This window comes from Crocodylus siamensis, chromosome 1 (assembly GCF_052110815.1).
Source record: "Crocodylus siamensis isolate JL-2025a chromosome 1, ASM5211081v1, whole genome shotgun sequence".
Classification (NCBI taxonomy): Eukaryota; Metazoa; Chordata; order Crocodylia; family Crocodylidae; genus Crocodylus; species Crocodylus siamensis.
Window position 1 is genome coordinate 305,414,028 of NC_143395.1, and position 25,506 is coordinate 305,439,533.

The 25,506-nt window shown below is 41.6% G+C and overlaps 1 protein-coding gene across 5 annotated transcripts in view; it reads left to right on the plus strand.

The window, feature by feature from the left end:
- Positions 1-25,506, plus strand: part of GRTP1 (growth hormone regulated TBC protein 1) — a 91,887-nt gene that overhangs the window by 50,225 nt on the left and 16,156 nt on the right. For all 5 annotated transcript variants that reach the window (XM_090021876.1, XM_090021868.1, XM_090021859.1 and 2 more), the window contains 3 exons: positions 1,147-1,305; positions 10,081-10,205; positions 13,999-14,095. In XM_090021876.1, coding sequence (XP_089878002.1) covers positions 1,200-1,305; positions 10,081-10,205; positions 13,999-14,095 — 328 coding nt within the window. In that variant the 5' untranslated portion in view covers positions 1,147-1,199. The remainder of the gene's footprint in view (positions 1-1,146; positions 1,306-10,080; positions 10,206-13,998; positions 14,096-25,506) is intronic.

The window sequence follows — 25,506 nt, forward strand, 5'->3', positions numbered from 1 at the left end:
AACAACCTATGAGACCCCAAGCTTTTGGTTAATGGCTTAAAAGGGGTGGCAGTATGCTAGGGATACTACCTCAGAGTGGCAGGCATTTGTGATTATTAACATACCTTTCCTTGGAGGCAATTACTTTAGCTGTTATTAGGATAATACTTCTTCCTGCAGTCTTGTATCCAGTTGCTCATGCTGAGGTGTCTGTTAATAAGATAGGACTCAGAGAAGCGATATTAAAAGGATATGGTCACAGTTTAATTCTACAACTTGACATAAATTAATATCATAAATCTCTGGGTAGAAAAAATAATGGGTCCTTAGCTGTCATGATGAAAATAAGTAGTTTCTCTCTCCTTTTTTTGACTCTCTTTAAGAGACTCTTTCAGACAACAGCTGCAAGTCCTAAAGGACTGAATAGCACACACTGGACTCGTTCTTTTTATGCTGCCGAAGTCAGTAGTACTGACAGCTAACCTCTAAACCCTAATCTAAAAGTTACACTAATCTCCCCAGTGAGGTTAGTGCATGTCCCATGCAAACAAAATACCGTGGACTGTCAAGCTCCATTATAAATTTTGGAAAGGGGAAAATACTGAGTTAAAAAGGAACAACTCTGTAATTAATAAAAAAGGACAGAGACTACTGGGAACATTTTTCAAATATGCATCCAAGAAAATTTTGTAATAAAAAGAAGGGGAAATGCTGTCATCCTAATTTTGGGGCAGTGTGTATTATTAAATTAAATAATTTAATAATTAAATTAACAGTAGTTTGTTCTTGTTATAATATGCATACACTAAACCAGTAAGAATTTGGCCAGTGCTATGACAATTCTGTGGAGGTACTAGCAATTATTACCAGTGGCTCATGAAGGTCTTTTTGAGGAAGGTTTGGTGCTTTCAGTTCTGTTTGCATAGGAACTTCTTTTATTCTGGGTGTATTTTTTGCCAGTGGAATTTGCTGCATACTCGGTAAGTAAATCTAAATGTGTCTCCTGGGTTTTGGCCTCCTGTATGGACACGGTAACTCTGAAATTAATAAAGGTTCTCAATTTGAGATACTAGAGGATCTCAATTTCCTTCTGACTGTCTCCCAAAAAGTTGTCTTTTTTTTTTTGATAAAGGTACTGAAAATAACTTCTGGTTTGTTGCTTTCCAGTGAAGAGATATATCAGGAAAGGTATTCCCAATGAACACCGCGCACTGATCTGGATGGTTGTAAGTGGAGCCCAGGCCAACATGGAACAAAACCCTGGATACTATCATAAACTACTTGAAGGAGAGAAAAATGACAAGCTCTTGGAAGCGATCAGAACAGGTTGTTATATATTAATGATACTTAGTTATTGGTTGTATAAGATCTCGCAGTAAAACTGTGTTTGTGTAAATAGTGAGTAGTGGCTTAGTAATATGTAATTGCTGAATTATAGCTCTTTCCAATGGCAAATGGATGAGTAGAAGGGGGGAGGAGTATATTGATCATTCTTGATTATACTATGCAGTATTTCTGAAACCAGTGATGTCTTCATAGTGGTCAAATGGTTAATGACAGAATTTTTTTGAAATTCCATTGGCATAATTCCATTACTTTCTTCTGTACCATCATCCTCAATGTCAGTGTAGTTCTAGGACTCGTCATTAAGATAACAAGTCTAGGAGCTCTTTGCCGGCTGACTGCCTGTCTCCCCCTCCCCCCCCAAATGCCCTCTCATCCTCACTCCTGATCAGGTGCTTTAAGTTATGGCCATGCCAGATTTTATTTTATAATTGGCCAGTTACCTAAAACTTTCTAAACAACCCCCAAAACAACAACAAAAAAGCCTTGTCCTCAGTAAAGTAATTTTGTTTTCAAATATTTGTTCAAAGCCAATTGGTTGCTATAATAACTTGTGGGAGTTTGGGATCACAAACCTCAGTTAGACATTTTGGGGAAAATAAGTTTCAGAAAGGAAAGCCAGGCCAGAAATCCTCTGATTCCAGTTCTCCATGCTGAAATGCAAGCAGCAGAGTGGCAGTTTATGAGTGTAGAGGGAACACCAAACATGACTGACTGTCAATCTCACCAGTGGCTTAAAAGAAAAAACCAACGAACCCAGTCCTCTCACAGAGGCCAGCTCCTGGACTTTATTTCCTCTGTAATATTTTGCAGTAAAACCAGGGATTGCAGTAGTTGATTATCTGGGAAGGGCATTCTGTGAAATAAAACATTGTAGGTGGAGACAGAAAATATAGTAGGAGGGATGGGGTAACACAAAGGAGTCACAGGGAGCAGTAAGAATTCTAGGGATCCAGTGGATGGTGACTTGGGGAGAATGATGTTGTAAGAGAAAACAGTAAATGGGAGGTCAGCGGAGTTAGAAAATAAAGGGTAGCCCAAGCATTTGAGAGCTGGTAGAAGAAAATATGAACAAATTGAGATGCGTGCAACTTGTAGTCAGTAAAACTATGTCTGGTCTACTCTTTAGAAGCATATTTGGTTTTGAATGATTGTCATTTCACTGCAGGGTGATACCTGATTTTATTTGCAGCCATTTGGTATGTTCCAGCTTTGTGCTGAAGATTTGTAATGTTGTGGTAGGTTGTTAAATAAATAAATAAACAACCCAGAATCTTGTTAATACTTGTTTTGGAAAACCTCCTCAAATCTTCTGACAGTTATATCCCATAGATGGGTAAGTACTAAGTTGTTATAAATAATGCCAATAAGACAGGAAGGAAAAAGCAGAATTCTCCAGTTAATTCTTAATCATTACTGGAACTAAAAAGGTTGCTTCTGTGGGGGAAAAAACAAAAATGTGTTTTATTTTAAAACATTATGCTTAAAATTCAAAGTAGATTTTAGGTCCAAAGAGGTGATCCTCCCCCTCTATGCGGCACTGGTCAGGCCGCAGCTGGAGTATTGCGTCTAGTTCTGGGCGCCACACTTCAAGAGGGATGTGGACAGCATGGAGAGGGTCCAGAGGAGGGCCACTCGCATGATCGGGGGCAGCAGGGCAGGCCCTATGAGGAGAGGCTACGGGACCTGAATCTGTTCAGCCTCCAAAAGAGAAGGCTGAGGGGGGATCTTGTGGCCTGTTATAAACTAGTCAGGGGGGACCAGCAGGCATTGGGAGAGTCACTGTTCCCCCGAGCACTGCCAGGAGTGACCAGGAATAACGGTCACAAGCTGGCAGAGGGTAGGTTTAGGTTAGATATCAGGAGGCGCTACTTCACTGTCAGGGCGGCTAGGGTCTGGACCCAGCTTCCAAGAGAAGTGGTGCAGGCTCCTACCCTGGGGGTGTTTAAGAGGAGGTTAGATGAACATCTTGCTGGGGTCATTTGACCCCAGTACTCTTTCCTGCCATGGCAGGGGGTCGGACTAGATGATCTGCTCAGGTCCCTTCCGACCCTAGAAACTATGAAACTATTACTTTTGAAGTTTAAAGACATGTCTATATTGAGAATGTAAAAGGACACAGTCAGGTTAAAGAACATGCATCCTGTCTTAATTATTACTGTAATCCTGTAATTAATACTTTAATATTATTTTTTAACCTAAAAAAATCCAAATCCTATTCTGCTTTTTCAGTATAGGAGCATGAAAGGGGAGGGAGCACTACATCCTCTCTGGATCTGCCCCTGGCTGTACCTGCTTATACCAGATACAGATTGTGTCCACAAATTGCAAAATAAGAATTATTCAGCCAGCACTCAACTTTTGAATCAACTAGCTGCTTCTTTTTTTTTTTTTGTGGTATCTTGGGACATCCTACTTCATAAGGATTCACCTACATGGATCAGTTTGCAGTAGCAGAGTCTTTGTATATTCATTCATAATAGTTTAAGGAAGCTATTACTTGAGTATTTCAGTGGTCATTTGACTGGAGGCAGTGAATATTTTACCATCAAAACAGAAATGCACTTCAAAAGGTTAAAAAGAATATTGGCATTATTCCCTATTTGGGAAATTAGCTAGAGAGAATGCAGTCATGAGATGGTGAGGAGAATAGTGTTACCAATACTTCTGGGTTTAGGGTGGATCTTGCAGAATTTGGTATCTGTCATAGAGCCCGAACTACTCAGGCCATGGGGATGATAAGAATCAGCATTCTATCATTTTAAGGATGTTTTTAGTCCTCATGGTTGCAATAAAAGTTTGCAAATTTGATCCATTAAGGTGCAAAAAATTAACAGGACACAAAACAGGAGAACCATAAACTTACTTTTACAAACCAACCATGTAGAAATAATGATCTGGGGATACCACTCGTGATTTGGAATACTTTTAAGTAGCAGACTTAGGAGGTATGGGGGAAGAAATAGAATGGTTTTTATTATTTTTGTGTGCAATGGAGATGTAACTATGGAGATGTGTTAAAAGGCTGTATGCTTAGAAGAACTTATAGATAAGATAGACAGTCTACAAATGCAGTAATTGGGGAATAAAAGGAGCAACCAAAATACATGCCTGAGCAGAGCAGCATAGAGCTTGTCATGTTAGTTCTCTGTTGTTAAGCTGTACAGCTGGTACAGTTTGATACAAGGAGTTGTTTCCGGAAGTGGGAAGAGTCTGGATATTATGATAAGAAGAAAAAGAGTAGGAGAGTTTGATAGAGTTGGCTACAGGCATGTTAGACTTCCCAAATCCATGATATGTCAGCATAGAATCCTGTGCAGATGTATTTTGTTTTGCTCTGTGTTCTTTTTCTTTTAAACTTTTGTTGCAAAAATAACTTGTTAGAAGTTTTATTCTTTTTTTTTAAACTTTTTATCACCTTATATTACTTGATTCTTTAACTAAATATTCATTACTACCCAAGATACCAAAAATTGTGATGATGATAAAGAAGAAAGAAACACACAAATGGCTCTATTAAATAAAATTTATACATAGAAGTTAACCTCAAGAGGAAAGAAATTATTTAGCTAACTTAGTTCAGCTAGTTGCATGACACTGTCATCTCCTGCTAATAACTCACAATTATTATTTTGTAACTGCAGATGTACTGTGTCTCCTCCTAGAATGGCCCTCTTCTTTTTCTCACTCTGTCACATGTTCCTCTGTTAAAGCTGGTGGACCTCTGCATAACCACGGGCATGTCCATGTAGAGCTCATTGAAGGATCAGGACTAAGCAGTCAGTATAAAATACCATGCCGTTTCCCTTGCTACCTTTGTCCTATAAAATTTGTCCTAATTCTTATTGTCATGCTGTAATCAACTGTTCAAAAAAATAGTGATTATTGGCTTCCTATCTGAAAATGTTTAAAAAAGAATTAAAGTAAATGGAAAGTGGGTTTTCCCTCACCCACACACTCACCATGTGTAAGGTTTTTCAACCTCTTTTCTAAAATGCATGGCACTCTGTCATAGTTAATGGTTCAGGCCTTTTTTAGCAAGAGTAGGAATATTCTGCGCACACTTCTATGTATTTTCACTCTGGTTCCTTTCTGAGCTTCATTGTAACAGTGTGAGCTGGCAGCTCAAAAACCTGGCAACCTATGGCTTGCGAACAGGATTTGGGACGCAGCAGCTCAGGGAACCAGCAAAATGTGCCAGTTAAAGCAGTAGAGGAGGCATCATCAGGTTCCTATTAACTGAACAGTGGCAGGTCTCTTGCTGTGCCAGAGGAGGTGCCCCCAGGGTCCTAGCATCTGTATTTATCTATTCCCAGCTTCATGTAGTGGCACAAGGTTGCCAACCCCTGGCCTCCTTCATCAGTTAATAAAATCCAATCGTTCTCAACCTTTTTAGACACAAGATTTCCCTGCCCCCCCCCCATTAGACATAGGCACTCCTCAGAAAATGCTAGCTCTTTACTTTTTACTCCTTTCTTGACTGGGGCTGTGTCGGGGTACAGCCACGACCGTCTCCCTGCGCCAGGGCTGCTTACCGGTCGCCAAGTGTTGGCTCACCTTGGGTTGGGTGTTTTACACGCGCTTGCCTTGCTTGCCATGACTTTGATGGTAATAGAGTTGGTTCAGATGGTCCGGTGCGTGTCGTCCAAATATGAGACTCCTCGGCGTCCCGTGGGTCCTGCTTTGATGAGGGCTCTGCTACCCCTACACCCTCGCCCATTCCACTGGGAGGTGGCCGCCTATCTGGCTCAGCCACGTGTCTGTAGACCACACAGATTGTCCATGAAAGAAATGTACAGATCAACACAAATGCTATAGCTAGGGGTCTCCCTGGGTTGGGGCCGCCGCTTCTGCCTTCAGCAGACGGTCTCCGATATCCCCCCCGTATGCTGTGGGGTCGAAACCCCACTCCCGCTCTCGCAGAGCTCTTCTTGAGGGCTTGTTCAATTCTTCCCTTTATAACTAAGGCTTGCTGTGGCTGTTCCTCCCCTATTATAAGAACTACGGTGCCCACAGTCAATGAGTGCCCTGCTATTAGGGCTTATACGGTACTCGGGTCCCGCCAGGTCCCAGCAGCTCCCGGCCGGTAGCAAAACAGTCCCATGTCCCACAAGGGCCAGCTGACTGGGCTCAAGAGCCCCGTTGGGGCTCACCCCTTCTCCAAAGGCTCCTACCGCGGTTGAGCTGCTCGCATCCACTGCAACGCGCTCCGGCCGGCTCCAGCCCCTCCGCTGCCTGTTTCCGGTTCCGCGCCACCACTTCTTGCCGGCCCTGGCCTCTCTTTTATGCCGGTCCCAGGAGCACCGGCTCCGCCCTTCCCCACACACCTGTGAAAGGTGAATTCCTGCCCAGCGTCTTGGGCCTGCGGACACAGGACCGGTGGGCTACCACTCGGGCGTAGGGCCCCGGAGCCTGCTGGCTCCTTCTCTCCCTCACAGGCTGGTTTTGTTCAGTGTCTTCATTAATGACCTGGAAGATGGCATAGAATGCACCCTCAGCAAATTTGCAGATGACATCAACTGGGGAAAATAGTAGATATGCTGGAGGGTAGTGACCTAGACAATTGGAGGATTGGGCCAAAAGGCATCTCATGAGGTTCAACAATATGCAAAGTCTTGCACATAGGATGGAACAACCCCATGCACCAGTACAGGCTGGGGGCTGATTGGCTGGGCAGCAGCTCTGCAGAAAAGCACCTGGGGGTTACAGTGGACAATAAGCTTAATATGAGCAAGCAAGTGTGCCCTTGTTGCCAAGAAGGCTAATGGCATACTGGGCTACATTGATAGGAGTGTTGCCAGTAGGTCAAGGGAAGTAATTATTCTCCTTTATTCAGCACTGATGAGGCCATGTGTGGAGTACTGTGTTCAGTATTGAGCCCTGCCCCCCCCCCCACTACAAAAAGGATGTGGACAAATTGGGGAGAGTCCAGCAGAGGGCAACAAAAAAGGTGAGGGGGCTGGGGGAAATGAATTATGATGAAAGACCTAGGGAACTGGGTTTTAGTCTAGAAAAGAGGAGACTTAATAGTAGCCTTCAACTACCTGAAGGGGGGTCTGAAAGAGGATGGAACGAGACTGTTCTTAGTGATGGCAGATGACACAACAAGGAGCAATGGTCTCAAGTTTCAACAAAGGGAGTTTAGATGAGATATTAGGGAGAATTTTTGTACTAGGAGGGTAGTAAAACACTGGAACAGGCTACCCAGAGAGGTGGTGGAAGCTCCATCCTTGGGAGTTTTCAAAACCCGTATAGATAGCCTTGGCTGGGATGAAATAGTTGGGGCTGGTCCTGCTTTGAGCAGGGGTTGGACTAGATGACCTCCTCAGGGCCTTTCCAACCCTAACTTTCTATGATTCTATGACTATGGGAAAATAGCAGAGCATCTCTTCTGTTGTCTAGACATCAGAAAGATCGCAACAGGTCAGAATGTTTTTGACCTTACGGATTCCTATTTGAAATTTCCTGGTTTATCTTGTGAATCATGTGTAGGTGTTTGCATACCTAGTATTGTATAGCACCCCATCTTACTCTTAAAAGGATATCAAGGCATCCCAGGGTGTCATGGCACTCTGGTTGAGAATCACTGCTATACTCTGAAGTGCTGCCCTGCCCTGCCTTCTGCCCGACTTCAGATTAACGTGGTTAACTACCTCACTTTGTAGTAGCATAAATGTCCTTTGCTCCAGAATGATGTAATCAGAATGAAGCATTTTTACAAAATATAAGCATATCTGAAAATCCTTCATAAAATCTTAATCCCTCTGCCTCCAGTGTAAAGTTGTACTTACCAAGAGTGAATAAAATTAGAGTCAACACTTTAATTATGGAGCCTTCCTGAGGATGTAAAATTAAAGATAAGTTTGTTTAGGTCAACTTTTGCTGTGTAAGGCTGTTTTCTTTCATCTGTAGAGCTGAAGGGGAGGGTCATAACTAAATGTTAACTCTAATCTTTCCTGAAACTTTCATACAGTAAATAACGGATGTTGATTATACTAAAGCTATGCTGCTATTTGTATTGAGAGAAACAAAAGTTTACATTGCTCAGGATTATCTGACTGTCTCACAAGGCAGTTAAGGGCTATTGTTCTTCTTGCTTTTTAGATTCTGGTGGGAGGTGAATGGAAAACATTGCCACTATCCTTCACCCAAGCTGATTTCATATCTTTTTAAAAAGAACAAGTGATAATTCTTCCTCGTAACTGGTCACAACTCAAGTTTTGGTCAGGGAAGTCATAACAAGCTGCTTCCTTTAAACTGGAAGAACAGATAAGAGCAGGTATCTCCTAGCTTCTAGGACATCCACAAGTTGTGCATAGTTGTGTGCAATACTAGTACTGTTTTTTTTTATGCTGATTATTTAAGTATCTTGGGTATAGTTACCTAATTTGAAGGAGACCTGAACCATAGAAGTGAGTTTGCTTTTGTTCCTAGTGTTTTAATTTAAATCTAGCTGCTGTTACATTGATCCTGTGATCCGTATTTTCTAAAGTGACTAGTGATTTTAGGTATTCAACTTGGGACCTTCTAGAAAGGCTGAAATTTTTAGAAAGTGGGATACTTATGAAAATTCAAGTAAGTCATTAGAAATTCAAGTGAGTCATTAGTTTGTAAATTGGTTATAAGTAATATCAGTTTAAAAACCAGTGTGCTGTGTGCTAGATATCAATAAAGGTTTGTTAACAAATTGACAACCCTTACCTATAATGTGTGTAGTTAAACAGTGTGCATTCTGGCTACAACATCACTCCTACCAAAACTTCTATTTAAATTCATCTGTATTTGTGATCTTCATAAATAATCCTGAGAAACTTTAAAATTTCACATTTCCCTATTTATGCTACTTGTTAACTGTTTATATGCAGCATGTTTTAAGTAGTAGTAGACTACCCTATTTACTTTTCTCTTTAAGCAGTTTCTAGATACTTACTGTCTTATGAACTAGCAATATGTGACAAGCCCTGTGGCAGAAATGTGTTAAAAAGTTTTCCCCTGACTTTATTTTAATTTAAATGGAAATTCCCTCCACCATCCCCTTTAGTATGAGCATATTTTCTAAAAACTAAACTTCGGACCAAAGTTTTCTTGATGTTTAAGGAATGTGTGCTTTGAAATGCTGTGTGAGAAGCAAGATATAACTGGTAACATCTCTCCGACCTATATGACTGGTCAAGTAAAAGGTATTGCTACTCTCATTCACTGGACTGTCATGGCTACAACAGCGTTAACCTGAAACTGTGCAATTGTAGAAATAATTGAAAGTTGCATTTTTAAAAAGCAAAAATGCAACAAAAGCAAAATAGTGGTGTAGGACTGATCTTTTTACCTAAATGAAATGGAGACCAGTTTGATCCAAGTTAAATTATCTTGTAAGAATCTCTTTAGAATTGCAGCTACTGCTTTACTATCACATTAGATAAATTTGTTAGAGATGGTTAGTTGAAATGTAGCCAACTTGTTTCTGGGACTTTTCTCATAGATTGGCCTCTATCTTTAGTCCTGCTTGATACTGTAAGACATCCATTCTCTAGAGAGATCAATCTTTCTAGGGATGGATCCTCCTTAAGGAAGATGATCACTGAGCCAAAACAGTGCTGAGGTTGTTTTGCTAATCTCACCCATCAAACTATTGTTCTGTAAACCCATAGTCAGATTTCAGTGGTACCTCTTACAAAATTAAGATTTATGTGGTTGAGGAGAAATGAGGGTGGAGATGTGGCAACCTGCTTTAATGTGGTCCTTTTTTTTTCCCCTTAGACATGAACAGAACATTTCCAGATAACATACAATTCCGCAAAACTGCTGATCCCTGTTTACAGCAGACACTGTACAATGTATTAGTAGCATATGGGCACCATAATAAAGCAGTGGGATACTGCCAGGTATGTAACTTGTTTAAAATATGCTCCCTTACATTGGCATATCATTTCTTTTTTCCAAATTTTAAAAACTAACTTTGTGTGGCAAGGGTGTAGGTGCAGGTTCAAGGTAGATACGTGAACTGTTGCAAAGGATACTTTACTGGCTTGTTTTATGTTGGTATTTTATGTTAGTTCAGGTGGTAGTATGCAGTTACATACTAACTGAAATCCAGACTTTAAAAAGTAGCATTCTTTGCTACCTTTTTGTCATGTATTAAGGCATAAATGCTTTTTTAAGAGTATACTTGGCATTTACAAGGGAATTATTGGGTCTCATTTGCCCTTTTTTTGGACAAGATCTTCTTAAGTACAGGCTATAGGATGATACGCAAGTTTTTTTATTATTATTATCTGGGTAACCCAAAATTAATGTTTAGGGCTTTATTTCTTTTAATTTTTAACTTATGACATGGAGTAGAAGAAAGAAGTATATGAAAGAAATACAGGTACTCCTGACTTAACGTTGTCCCAGTTAACATTTCATTATTACATCTCTGATCTATTTAAAAAAATTCTTTGTTTAAAGTTGTGAAATGTTTGATTCCAGAAAAGAGGCACATGCATGATCAGAGGTCAGGAAAACAGACCTTACGACGATAGGCTGAGAGCCATGGGGCTCTTTAGCCTGGAAAAGTGCAGGCTCAGGGGTGATCTGATGGCCACCTACAAGTTTATCAGGGGTGACCACCAGGATCTGGGGGAACGTTTGTTCACCAGAGCGCCCCAAGGGATGACGAGGTCGAACGGTCATAAACTACTGCAAGACCATTTCAGGCTGGACATAAGGAAGAATTTCTTTACTGTCCGAGCCCCCAAGGTCTGGAACAGACTGCCATCGGAGGTGGTTCAAGCACCTACATTGAATGCCTTCAAGAGCAAATAGGATGCTTATCTTGCTGGGATCCTATGACCCTAGCTGACTTCCTGCCCTTTGGGCGGGGGGCTGGACTTGATGATCTTCTGAGGTCCCTTCCAGCCCTAATGTCTATGAAATTTATGAAACATGGTTTGGCTGCTGCCTACTAGCAGGCAACTACTGTGATGTAACTGGATTCGCTTAACATCATTTTGCTTAAAGTCACATTTTTCAAGAATGTAACTACAATGTTATGCAAGGAGTAGCTGTAGAAAGAATTATTGGAATCCAATGCCATAACTTTTAGGTGGTGGACTGAGAAGACTCCACAGTTCTTAGTGGTTCCTGTGAAGGATGCAGAATGTTAAATACCTGGTTCATAAAAGCTTGAAGGTAACATACAAACAGTAAAACCTGTTTTAGAGGCCATCTTCCATACTATCTTTGTAGGTGAGGGAGGAACCGTGACTCGCGCAAGTGTAAAAATCTGTTCCCTGTTCAGTCTATTTTTTTTTTAAATCTTCCCTGCTGCTTCCATATTCTGTATTGCATTATAGTTGTACACACTTACATTTGCTTTGTGATTGTCAAGAAGGGGGATATTGTAAACTAACCATCCTCAATTATAAGAATATAAGCTATGCTTTTTGAATGACATGCTACTAGAAGAAAACTGATACTGATTTTTTTTTTTTGTGGGGGGAATGCACTTTTGTACTCATGGCAGAGACAGATTGGTTTTATATATATACATTAAAAAAAAACAAATCATTGTGGGTGCCACACTTCAAGAGGCATGTGGACAACCTTGAGAGGGTTCAGAGGAGGGCCACTCAGATGGTTAGGGGCCTGTAGGCAAAACCCTACAAGGAGAGATTGAGGGCACCGAATCTGTTCAGTCTCCGCAAAAGAAGGCTGAGAAGTGATCTTGTGGCCACCTACAAATTCATCTGGGGGGAGGGGGACAGCAAGGAGAGGAGATGCTCTGTTTACCAGGGCACCCCTTGGAGTAACTAGGAGTAACTAGGGCTAGACATGCACCTGGCTGGGGTTGTCTGACCCAGGCACTTGTTCCTGCCCAGGGCAGGGGGTTGGACTTAATGATCTGATACATCTATGAATATATGTATATTCCTTCCAACCCATACATCTATGAATATATGTATAAGTATGAATAAAAATCAAAGGGTCTACTTTTGCAAATGATCTAGGTACTTACAGCATCAAGCCCCAAGTTAGAGCAAAGCAGACAGACAGATGTATCAAGAAATGCATGCAACTTTGAAACTATTCTGTCCCTGCACAGAAATACCATTCTGTTTCTCCTGATCAGTTCTGGTATGATGCAGGTTTTACTCATCAAACTCCACCTGTGTTTGAACATTGAATTGTGTACATGTATAATCTGAAGAATGAAACAAATAGGTTAAGGAGGGGAACAAAAAATTCCTTTTCACCCCTTTTCTGTCACCAAAAAAGAGGATGCTGTTCATTGTAGGAGTATAAATAGGGCATAACCAGAGGCTGTAGCCTGCTCTGAAATACTCATCTGAAATAACTGTATACTTTGGAAAAATCCTCTATTGTGCTAATGAAGTACTGCATCAAGATAAATGGTCATAGTAAAAATGCATGCAGCTTTTGTTGTAAATTTAGTGTTTTGTAGTGTTTACTAAAAATAGGCCCTTTTAAAGAAAAGCTTTCATAATGCTTGTGTGTTTGTGTTGTGTGTGTGTGTGTGATGCTTACTAGACCATTAAGCTTGCCGGCCCAAGAGTTGGTCTGACCCTGCATTGCCTTCTGTACTGTCATTGTGGGGAATGCTTGCGGTGGTGCATACGGCAAGTGGGATTCTTGGTTCCATTAATATTTTCTGTAGAGTAGTCTTTTGTGCCTGCCACATCAAGTGCCAAATACTCTCCTGTCACCATGGATGCAATTATCAAGCTAACGGGCCTCAGGGAACAGAATAGCTGTCTTCACAAGCAGAAGGGCAAGTGCAAGACAGATCCAGGCAACTTCAGCAGCTTCTAAAAGTTTATCATCGAAGCCTGTTGAAATCAAGAAACTGGATTCCAACTCAGGAACTTTTGGTTTCCAAAATCCTCAGAGTATTTTAGTTTTGGCAGTGCTCTTCTTGCTTGTACTGTATCTGGCAATGGTAGAGTGCAAAGCAAGGCAATGTTCTGCCTGTCACCATAGACAACAGTGGAGGAGGGGTGAGTTCAGGGGGAAAGAGGGCAGGGAGAAGGCAAAAGAAAAGGATGAAACTTGAGAATATTCCGAAGACCAGAGTCAAACACGGGTGACCTGACACCAGCCTTCACAGCCCACAAATACTGAAAGACATTTTTGTTTGCTTTTTTAATATTGTAATCATGTACATCAGAGATGGCCCCTGTGCACCTTCCTTCAGATATGCTATTTTAGATTCCATCTTGTTTATTTTGAGAAAAATAGGCTTTAAAAAAAATCCTGTGACTCTGGAAACCAATAGGGCACAGCATGGTCTCTGTGAGTGAGTATTCAAGGTCACTTAATAGTCTCTAAGAAAAGGGTTTGTTTTTTTAAGTAAAAAATAGTCTGTAAGGTGTTTTAATTTCTCCATGTTTATTTATAATTTACTTCTGTGTGGTTTGGTGCATAATTTAACGTTTAATTTTCATTCTGTAAGTGTAGCAGCCTAATCAGTCCATAGATTTACTCTGTACTACCCATATTGTGAATTGTAATAATCTAGCCTGTTGTAGCTTTCAAGGAACATGTTGACAGCATTTTTTTTCTCTACTTTTGTTATTTTTGCTTGCTAAGTACTTTGACATTCACGTATGATATCATGAAATGAGACTAAAAACTGGAAGTAGGTGGAGAAGTCATAGAAGCTTCTTTTTATTTCAGGGCATGAATTTCATAGCTGGATACTTGATTCTTATTACAAAGGATGAAGAGGAGTCCTTCTGGTTGTTAGATGCTCTCATTGGACGAATACTACCTGGTATGCAAAAGGTTCTTATTTTGTTTTCTGAACGGTAGTGTTTGGTGTGTTTATTCCCCCTTAACCTTCATCTTCAGTTTTAGAAATTTGTGGTGATTGTATTATGCTGCTCGACTACTTTCTAATGCCCTAATTCTGCTTAGATTTCAGTTGGGAGATACAGGATATAAGTCAGGATAGAATTTGTCTCTTTTAATTAAATTAAGACTCCACTCTTCAGGCAGGAAAGCAGCATGAAATTGAAATTTGGTTAGATGGTATAAAACTGTTGATTTGCTGTGTGGTTCTTGCTTTTCACTTATCCCTATCCTGGCATATTGCTCCAATACGTCAGTGTTGTAGTGGAGGTCAGGGCTGAAGAGAATATCTGGGACTTTGCAGTTTCCCCTTGGCCTGTGGGAAAACAGTGCAATGAAGAAATTAAGTGATTAGTCTCAATGTGAAGGAAGAGCACGAGTTTTGTTGCTACATGAGCATTGTGTGATAGCAGGTACATAACATACTAGCTTTTGATGGACTGAAGTGTGGCAGCATTTGTTTGGAAAGGACTACAATAAGTGTTGTATTTGGATAGAGATGGTTAAGTTGGTATATTTCTGGCTTCTTTCACACTGTGACAGAAAAAGAGTTTTGGGATTTCATTCTTATGTGGATAAAAAAAAAAAAGCCCGTGCTCCTGCTGGAAGAAGCAGTTTTTCCCATGATATTTCTGTTTAAACTTTTGAGTGGGTTCGTTTTTATCTGGGATACTGTGGGGAGGCTGGGATAGATTCATAGGTCTCTGAGATTCAGCAGACTAGCTCAGTCTTTGATGAAATTTCTTTTCATTGGGACCCTGTAAAGCCTCTTTCTCATATCTACCAGGATCCTCCAAAACCTTGCAAATATCTAAATAAGAAAAGGCACTCATTTAATTTTCCTAGTCATTATTTACATTGATTATTTTGTATCTAATGCTAGTAGCATCACTAATTTTTTTTTTATATAGAGAGTCATACTATGCATGGCAGATCTCCTTAAATACAGTATTTAAGGAAATATATATTCAGACATGGGTGTATGCTCTCTGAGATCTTACTATGCACCTTGTCTTTGTCTTTTTAATATCTTTTGTATTAACATGGGACTTTCTGTGAAGAGTGTTTGCCATGGGTGAAAATTCTTTTTGAGACCTCCAAGATGGTTGTTTTGCCCTACACTGGTGTGTGCTCCATTTTGGGGGAGTTTGCACAATGAGCAGAATAACTGGGATAACTGTACCAAAGTATGGTAAGTGTCTTAGAGCTTTTCTGTGGAAACATGATTATTCCCTCTCAATTGATTTGGAATATGCATTGCTTTAATTCATTGTCAAGAAAGTAAAGAAACATCACATGTATTTCAGGACTAGTGTTGGCTACCACGGTTTGAAGTGAGTGCGTGCCAGTGTGGATGCATCTTACTAGCTGTCAGCTCTTGATGGCTCAGTTAGCTGGCACGTCTCTTTTTGTACATTGGGTGAGACTGCCCTCTCCATAATGTTATATAATCTGTCCCGGGGAGCCTGGGAGGAACCCGGGGAGCAGGAACGGGACGAGAAAGAGAAAGAAAAGAAAAACAAATAGGTTCTTACCTTCAGAGAGCAGTGTGGCAAAACCAAAAGTGGCAGCGTGACCTGAGCGGCTTGTTAGTTGCGTTTTTATAAAGTTATGGCAAGCTAATGGCCACAGCTGCAGGATCCGGTTGGGAGATTTAAAAGCAGCGGAGTGCAGCCCCGGGGGGAGGAGAGAAGGAGCAGCGCCGGTGAGGGAAGCACTCTCCACGTCCCCTTGGAGTAAAGGAACATGGGGGCTTGCAGCCGGCAGCCCTGTTGGAGAGAGCAAGACCCTGCAGGAGGAGATTGTCACCGGCAGCAAGGCAGGAGGTGAGGAGGGTCGAGGTGTGGAGGCCGAGGAGGGTTGGAGAACACTGAGACCTGGAGGAGCCCTCAGAGGATAAGAAGAGGCAGCAGGCTCCAGATCACCGGACCAGGTGGGATCACCGAGGGCATGGACAGCCCCAAAGAAGAGCTGAGGGGGAGACGCGCCAAGGGGACCCACCAAGAACACAGTAGGCTGACCCTAGACTAAGGTTAGGCTGGTTGAGGTCGGAGAGATGGCAACTGGAGCGGGTGGTAGGAGCAGACATAGAAGGGGCAAAGGGCAGCCCTTAGTATCTGGTGTTTTCTGCCAGCAATTTATTCTGTTTTGTTTGGTTACCCACTGTTGGAGGGAAGGTGAGGTATATAGCACTGACGGGGTGCAGCTGTGGGTCAGAGCAGGCGGCTGGTAGGAGGGGAGTATCTAGCTGAATTCCTGGAGCCAACTGGGAAGAGGGCCCCAAGCCCAACTATCAGAGGGACGGGGCCAAAGACCATCAAGATCCATCAAGGTGTGGTGTAAGGGTGAGGTAGAAGGGAGGAGGAGCCTTGCAGAAGACCAACGTCCTTTGGTCCCTGGAGCGAGGAGCACCGACAGTCAATCCCTACCACTGTAATAAGATCAAATTCATGGCGGGCGAGATTGGGGAGAGACGATTCAGGTCAATGACATCAACTCGCTGAGATTACAGGGATGGAAGGGCGGACAACTTCGAACATCCGGGGGTGCAGAGCACGTGACTGGATGTTCGAAACCAGATGGGTACATAATCCCTTTCAAACACTGATCACACTACATCTTAAAACTGTATTAGAAATACACTTAGGGTGAAGTTACATGTTACACTTAAGCTGTACTAAATCTCTGGAATGCTAAGCAATGTTAAAGTTAGAATGTGCTGTGACCAGTCGCACATTAAGGGTTAATACCATTTCTTGCTTGCACAGAAAGCTGGCAAGCAGGGGATTGGCTGGGAGCTAGGGCTCTATGCCTGTTCTGGGCAGGGGTGGGAGGGCTGGGAGCAGTGCATCCTGGGATGCTGGAGGACAGTAAATTGCTCATTTTAGCTCTGTGGAGCAGAATGCAGTTACCCCAACACAAACTAGGTAGGACAGTCCAGAGTTAACTTTTGCCTGAAGTGGCATAACTTTGAGATGATCAGAGGGCATTTAGCATGAGTTAATGAGCTTTAAGTTGCAGAGGCTCACATTTTAAGTGCCCTTAGTATGGCCTAAGTGTAATGTGTAACTTCACTCTTACTTAGAAATTGTTCTAGGATCTAATTTTTTTTTGATGGTTAGAAAGTCTCTAATTTATTTATAGCCATTTTATACTCATTTGTGCTTGTATCAACATCCTTTATCTTAAACACCTGGGAAAAAGAAGGAAAGAATTGATATATCCCCATGTTTAGGGGGACCACTCCCACTCAGTCTTTATTTTGCTAAACTAAACAAACTGAATTATTTTAGTTTCCACTGGTATGATTCCCCTGACCATCCTAGTAGCCCATCTCTGCATCAGTTCCTGATTTGAATTATTTTTTCTTGATTTGTAGGTGACCAGAACTATATATTGCTCTACGTGAGGTCTCACTAGTGCCTTGTACAAATGCATTCATGTTTCCCTGTTCCTACTGGGAAGTACTTTTCCTGATGAATCCAAGGATTATGTTTGCCTTTTTTGCTGGCTGTTATCACATGGTAGGCTCATAGTCATCCTGTGACTGATCTACATACCCAGGTCTACATCCTCTGTCACTTCCATATGATGAGCAGGGATCCTGGTTTTCTCTGATTTTTAATCAAAAAATTGGGGATTTTTTTTTTTAAAAAGTAACCCAAAATCCACTTTTTCCCATGATTTAATATTTTAATTATGGAAAAAACTGGATTTTGGGTTACTTGTCTTATCCAAAAATTGGGTTTTGGTTTTTTTTTAATTGGAGAAAACCAGGATCCCTGTTTAGGGCTGTGTGAGTCTTCGGACAGAGCTTTGGATCCAGAGAAGCTTCGGACACTTAAGGGTCTGAAGCAGCATGTCTGGGTTGAAGCGCTGGCTGCGTTAGGCTTCCCGAACCGGTTTGGAGCTTCTGAAGTGCTTTGGAGCCACCTTGGAGATCTGGCCATAGGGTATAATGGGGAAACAAGAAAATATTTATAACTTTGTTGTTTTTTGTCCAATTTAGATGACATTTTTAGGAACGGTAAACTCTGCAAAGAGGATGAAGCCTGACAAGTTTCAAGAAGGTCACTGCAGGAGTTTGAGGGGAATGGCACCCCAAATTCTTGAAAGCAAAGCTCCTGCCACATCTATGTGTTACAACACAGGGGGGATCAAAACTGCAGGGGTGGTAGCTCTTGCTGAGGCCACAAAGCCTGCCAAGTTTCAAGAAGATCGGTGCAGGGGTTTGGGGGACCTGCACCTCAAGCTGCGGACAAGCAAAACTCCTGCTGCATGTATTAAGGCACAACGGGGTGACAGCTGCAGGGATGGTGACCCCTGATGCAGCCATGACGCCTGCCAGCTGTTAAGGGGATCAGTACAGGGGGGTTCTGGGGTCCTGCACCTCTAGCTGCTGACCGGCAAAACTTGTGACATAGGTGCTTGTGGGACTGACTGTGTCTGTCTTGGGACCTGGGAGACGCTACTGCAGGCCTGGCTGCTAAGCTACTGTGTTACCGGTTACAATCAATCATGATTTACTCAGGGACCAGGGACTCGGGGACCAGTTCAATACACAGAATCTAGCTACTACATAGTGGCTTAATGAGCATCATTAGCACCTACAAAACCAGGCTAAGGAGAGGAAAGAATTGATACAGATAATCAACTCCCCCAAGACGGACACAGTCAGTTCCACAAGCAGCTATGGCACAAGTTTTGTCTGTCAGCAGCTCAGGGTGCAGGGCCCCAGGACCCCCCCCCCCGCACTGATCTCCTCCACAGCTGGCAGGCATCACAGGAGAGGCCACCACCCCTGCAGCTGTCACCCTGTTGTGCCTTAATATACGCAGCAGGAGTTTTGCTTGTCCGCAGCTTGAGGTGCAGGTCCCCCCAAACCCCTACACCGATTTGCTTGAAACTTGGCAGGCTTTGTGACCTCAGTAAGAGCTACCAGACCTGCAGTTTTGACCCATCCTGTGGTGTGACACACAGCCATGACATGAATTTGGCTTTCAAGAATTTGGGGTACAGTTCCCCCCAAGCAGCGATCTTCTTGAAACGTGGCAGGTTTCATGCTCTCAGAAGAGGCTACCATCTCAGCAAGTTTCATCCAAATCAGACAAAAAAACAACAACATTATAGATATTTCATTGATTCCCCATTATACCCTATGGCCAGATCTCCGAGGTGGCTCTGAAGCTTCAGAGCTGCTTCAGCCGGATTGAGGCGGAAACCTGGTCTGGAGCTCTGGATTGGATCGCAGCCATCTGAAGCAGTCAGATCCAAAGCTGGATCGGATCATCGCTGACTTGCACGGGCCTATCAGGTAATCATGTCTGGCTCACTCCTTTTGGAACTGCTGTTAATACACTCTTACTTCCTCCTTTTTAGTAAATTTGTTTTACTGTTTGGACAAGGAATACTGAAATCCCTAAACCTGGGATAAGTGCATTTTAAAATCTGTGTCTGGAGAGGGAAGTAGAATCTTCTATGGGAAGTGGAGCATCTCATTAAGCTGGATAGGAAAAAAACTTGGGAGAGGTTAGACTGAATTCAGCTGTTGGAGAACCTGTAGGACAGCATACATAAGATTTCACTACAGATTAAACCAGCTTTGTGGCTATCACCACAGACATAGAACCTGCAAATCATGAACTGTTGGGTTGCTGCCTGTGCCCATTGCACTCAGCTCCATGACTGTCTCTTGGCAGAGTTGTCTCTCTCCTCTTTGGAGAATTGCTTCTAATTATGAGATGACAGTAATTCTGATTAGCCCTCTTAAATGTGCTCCCATCCAGGGAGACGGACATGTTTAGCCAGATAATCGGGATTTCAAGATACAAGTACCTGGTATATTTTACTGTTGGCCTTCAGCTGCCAGCATTTAAAGAAATCTTTTTTTAACATTAGAAGCCAGTTATTTTTATCTAAGAGTTAAACATGTTTGTGTCATGTTAAGGTGAAGGTGGAATCTGGGGTTCATGTGAATATATTTGGAAACTCTGATCATCCTGAAATGCTTATTACTTCTAACTCTGAATTGCCAGAGGATTCTGAAGATCTAGACTGTGGGAGGATCAACAATGAATATTTTTCTGCTTTAACTTCTGCTGGTCTTGTGCTGCCTGTGTTTACTGTGTAAAATTCAGCTACTGTTAATCTCGGTAGTAAAAGGGAGTATTTTGGATATTTGGCTGGCCTGTTCCAGGCACCATGGTAGAGGTGTCAAGAGTTTTATATAATACGTATTTTAACCTGAGATTACTTTGTTTCTGAAGTTAGGCAAGGTTTTTAGAATGCCAATGTCCTTGGCATTTGGCCTGGCATGAAATGTGTTTAAGGTCCAGTCAACACTGCAAATAGGAACTATTTTGGTAACCAAGCTAAGAGTTGCTGTATTCCTTGACTGGTATAGTGCAGACATAGCCAAAGCCTTAGGTGCCCAAATGTGTCTTCCTATGGCAGGCTTTCATTAATACAACATAGTCCTTCTATACCTTGACTAGTACTCTCCAAGCCTTCTGTAGGTTTCTCCAGTCCTGTAACACAGCCCTCTCACCTTGCCCTTGTTCACATTTGCTTGTTTCCCTGGTAAGTTGGAGTTCTTTTGTTATGAGAGGACCAGAAAGTAAGACTTTCCCACAATATTGAAGTGAAATCCTGTTTTGGTTTAGATTAAATAAAAGCAGATTTGTTCTCAATTGAATTTAAACTCCCTGAGTAACTTACTGATATATTTGTAAATTCTCAGGAGATCCATTTATATACTCCAGGACTGGGTACTTTTAAGCTTGAATTACAAACAGAAGAGGCTGAGTCCTTGTTCTAAACACAAGTATTCCTAGATTAACATCAAGAGGTACAGTTTGGTCATCTAGTCTCAGGTCCTGTATGATACAGGCCCTAGACTTTCACTCAATTTGCTTTTGCCATGAACTCGGTAACTTGCTTGGTTAAAGTACACCTTCCTGAAAACCTCTAGACTTTATCTGAAGACATGAAGGATGGAGATTTATGGCTTTTCTTGTTGCAGTGGTTAATTGGCTTCGCTCTTATGTACATATGCCTTATTTCTAATCTGACCTGGTTTGTGCTTAACTTGTAAGCATCATTGGTTTTTATGACTCTGGGATATCCCTTTTTGTACCCAGTGTTTTCTCCCTTTAAAGACTAATATACTGTACTCAAGTCATCTCTTGATCTTCTTTTTGATAAGCCAAGCTATTAAAGCTTTTTAAGTCTTTCAGTGTAAGGTATTTGTTTTCTAGCCCATGAATTGTTCTGGGGGCCTTCGTCTGCACAATTTTCAACACGCTTTTAAAATATAGACAGCCCAACAGGAAGTAGTATGCTAACGTTAGTCTTATCAATGACAAACTGAAGTGAAATCACCTCTTCTCACTGTTCTTAACATGTCCAAGGCTGGCCTTAGGCTTTTCTATGGACTAATACTGGTAGATGAGTTTGTGATGGATTTGTGATGCGTGCAGCTAATTGTTTTGCACAATGTACTTTTTTTCTTCATAATCAGTGCATACATAATCAGTATAGTTGAATGAGTTACTATTTTGTCTAAATGTAAGATATTGTTAGAAATGGATGGTGTTGCATTATTAGTAATGTAGTTACAAAGTGTGGCTGGATACCTAACTGACACCTGGTAATGCTTGGCGTTATGTAAGTTGAGGAAAGGATATGAGAAGTTTTCCTAGGAGAAGTTTAGAGAGTCTGGCTTTAGGTAGGAAATTTATTGTTAGGTTATCTAGAAGATTTGAATAACTTAAGCCTTTGAATCCTGCCACCAGTACTAAGATTTCATTTCTGCACTCTATAAATTAGAAAGTGCTAATTTAAGATTAAAATGAATTCTGTCAATTTGCGTCTTTAAATTTGAAATAAGTGCATTGTGTTACTCTTTGTGAGGGGTGGGGAGGAATGTTAGATCAGTTCCTTCTCTAAATACCAAATTAGTGGTGTGTGTGTGTATGTGTGTAGCTTTCTGTTTCAAACTTGTCTCCATCCAAGTGTTTTTATGTAACCTTAAATACCATGTAGTTCTGAGGGTGAGACCAGAGCAGTCATATGAGTTCAGGAAGACCTAACTTTATAGGGTCATTTTTAAGTACAGTGTAATCTGATTAGAAGTACAGTATTTTGCATTTAGGTATGTTAAGAACAGGTAATCTTCTCAGTGTACTTTATTTTATCTGATAAGACAACTGTTCCACATGCTTCAATATGCAAACTTAGAGCCAGGGATATTTGTGTACAGCTGAAGACATGAATCCTTCAGACTCATTTTGTATAATTGTAAATTAATAGGACTCTCTCATAAGCATGTCAGGGATTTTATTTTCTAAATATTAGTTTGTGTTTGTTTTTTAAAAATTTCATTCAAGTATTACAGGTTAAAATACTATCTGTGATGGAAGTGATTTTTGGATGAAATACTCGATTCCCATGATTAAGAATTTGGTGAGCCTCTTACTATAAAATAATCACTTGTTTACACCATGGGAATGGCACTGATTTTTGTGGCTAGAGATATACCAGGCTCTTTGGAAACTAGTGAATTGGTGAATAATGTATGAAAATGTGTATTAGTATTAGGAAAAGTAAGATAGTTAGGAAAGATGTGACTCCTGTCACTAACGAATATGGTGGAGGAGGAGATATTGTACATCTGTTTTCTTTCCTTTTCTTCCTAAACTATGTGGCTGTTTGAAAGGACTTAAATAGGGAGAACTTTAATCAAACTAGACTATCCATAACAATGATCCAAGTAGTTATTATATAGAATCCATTTCAGATTTTTCAATTGACTAAGAAGCAGTGATGATAAAGTGGCTCATTCTGGTCAGATGACTAGTAAGGTGGTGTTTCCTTTAGAAGTGTACAGCAGTTCATATTTCCCAATAACTAAAAAATGTTCAGATCTCATTACTGTTTTCTCATATTAAGCTTGCTTTATTTTTGTCTCTGTATGTCTGCGAGATTACTTCTGGAATTCCCGCTGGGCATTTATATTACAACAGATGAAAGTAAAATACAATCTAAAGATGAATCCTTTCTCTTCCTCCTTCCATCTTGTTCTGTTGTGTGTTAAATAAACACGCCTCTCATCCTTATTGTACCACACTAGAGGCTTAGTCATGGACCAGGAACTCCTTGTGCTAGGTAATATATGAATGTAAAAAAACCAAACCAACCCCCAAAACAATTCTTGCCTCAAACTTTAGAGCAGGGATGAGCAGTTATTTTGGCCCAAGGGCCACTTTAGGAATTTGTGAGGTGGTGTGGTGGTGGTGGGGGCGGGGTCTGGGGATGGGGTGCAATTGATACTATCTGGCTTGGGCCCATCCGCTGTGCACCCATCACTAGGGTTGCTGGGCAGGATGTGTGGGTGGGATCTCCATTGATACTGGCGGGGACCCCTGTGGGCAGGGTGCAGTCAGATGAATGAATGGGATGGGGCTGTGGGCAGGTGAGGAACAGTGTCTGGGAGCAGGATGAGTGGGCAGAGGTTAGGGGGTGGGATCATGGGGCAGTGACAACACAGGGCTGGGGCCCAGGGCAGAGCCACAATCTGCTCCCTGCATGTCTAGGCCATGCAGCTAATGGATTGCAGCAGTGTCCTGGCCCCTGGCTCCATGCTTTCACCACACCGTGTTCTGCCTGCCCCTCCCGCTCCCAGATGCAGTTCCCCTTGCATCCACGGCCCTATCCCATACACCCAGCTGAGCACACTCTGTCCACAGGGGTCCCAGCTAGTCTCCATGGAGACTTTGCCTGCCCACTCACTTTAATGCCCCCAGCTATGGGTGTGGGGTGGACAGGCCTGGGCAGCAGGGCCAGGTCTGGTGGTGGTGGCTGGAAGGGAGTCCAGCTGCTGTGCTGCCCCCACCCTGCCATGCACTTAGGGGTGGTAGGACTGACTGCACTGCCACAACCTGGGCTGCCTTCTGCGCCTGGGCCAGGTGGGGTCAAGGGACCCACCAGGGGCTGGATAAAATCCCTTGGCAGGCTGGATCCAGCCTGTGGGCTGTATTTTGTCCACCCCTGGTTTAGAGTTGAGTATAAAACAAGAGATAATGGATGTACACGAACAGACAGGAGAGGCAAAGGAAGAAATAAAATACCTTTTCTTACCTTGGGGATTTACACGCATGAAAAGTTTAATTTTAACCTTCCTCAAATTATACATAATTCAAATTGATATTCTTTGTTAACATTTCTGGGAGATATTCACTTTCACCATTTGGTATAAAAGTAGAAGTACACTTGATATAGGTTTTCATGTGCATACACAATGTATTTGTGTAAATAAAATTTTATTTAATATTTCTATTTTTCTGTTGCAGTGTCTGACAACTATTTAGACTCTATTGTGAATCCCAGGATATCAAAAATGAGAAGTTACCCACTCTCCGCCTTCCCTTCCCCCCCTCCCCCCCCTCCAAATTAGGCTGGTTCAAAGATCACGGAACTTTATAATAAGTAGGGATCTTGGTTTTCTCTGATTTAAAAAAAATATGTAGTCTCAATTTTCAGATTAAAAAAGTAACTCAAAATCCACATTTTTTCATGATTAAAATAAAACACCACTATATATATATACAGTAAAAAGATATAGTGACATTTCATTTTGATTACAGAAAAATGGATTTTTTGTTACTTTTTTAAATCTGAAAATTGGGAATTTTTTTTTTTTATTAGAGAAAACCTTTATAATAAAATACCTTTTCTTACCTTGGGGATTTACACGCATGAAAAGTTTAATTTTAACCTTCCTCAAATTATACATAATTCAAATTGATATTCTTGGTAATGAGCTGGATTCTGTCTTTTCTGAGTTTGTCTTGGGGGTACCCAGGTCACATTTGCAAACTTATTTCCACAACTAAGACGGTAAGAAACTTCCTTTTAATCAGAATGAAGGTAGTCACATAATCCAAGTCTACAGGGATAGGACTTTAAGCAAAACACCAGATAGTGCTGCAAGACTTGGCAGTTTATATGGATTGCCTTCCTCCCTTTCTTGTTCCTTATGATTTTCTCTAGTTTCCTTCTCTCAGCATGATGCATATTGGAATATTCAGTCAGCTCTCGTACAACTGAGGAAGCAGAGCCTCCTATGGAAATGTGGACCAAAGATTGCTAGCCTGAGAGGAAAAAGTTGTGTAAGCAGCGCTATAGCCTTTTTTTTTAAAGGCCAGAAATAATCATTACCATATTCAAATCTGCTTTCCTGCATAACTTGGGCCTGAAAGCTTTATTCAAAGATTCTTGCCTCAAGTCCATAACTGGAGCTATAGCAGATCTTTGTGGAAAAGGGAGATTCTTGCT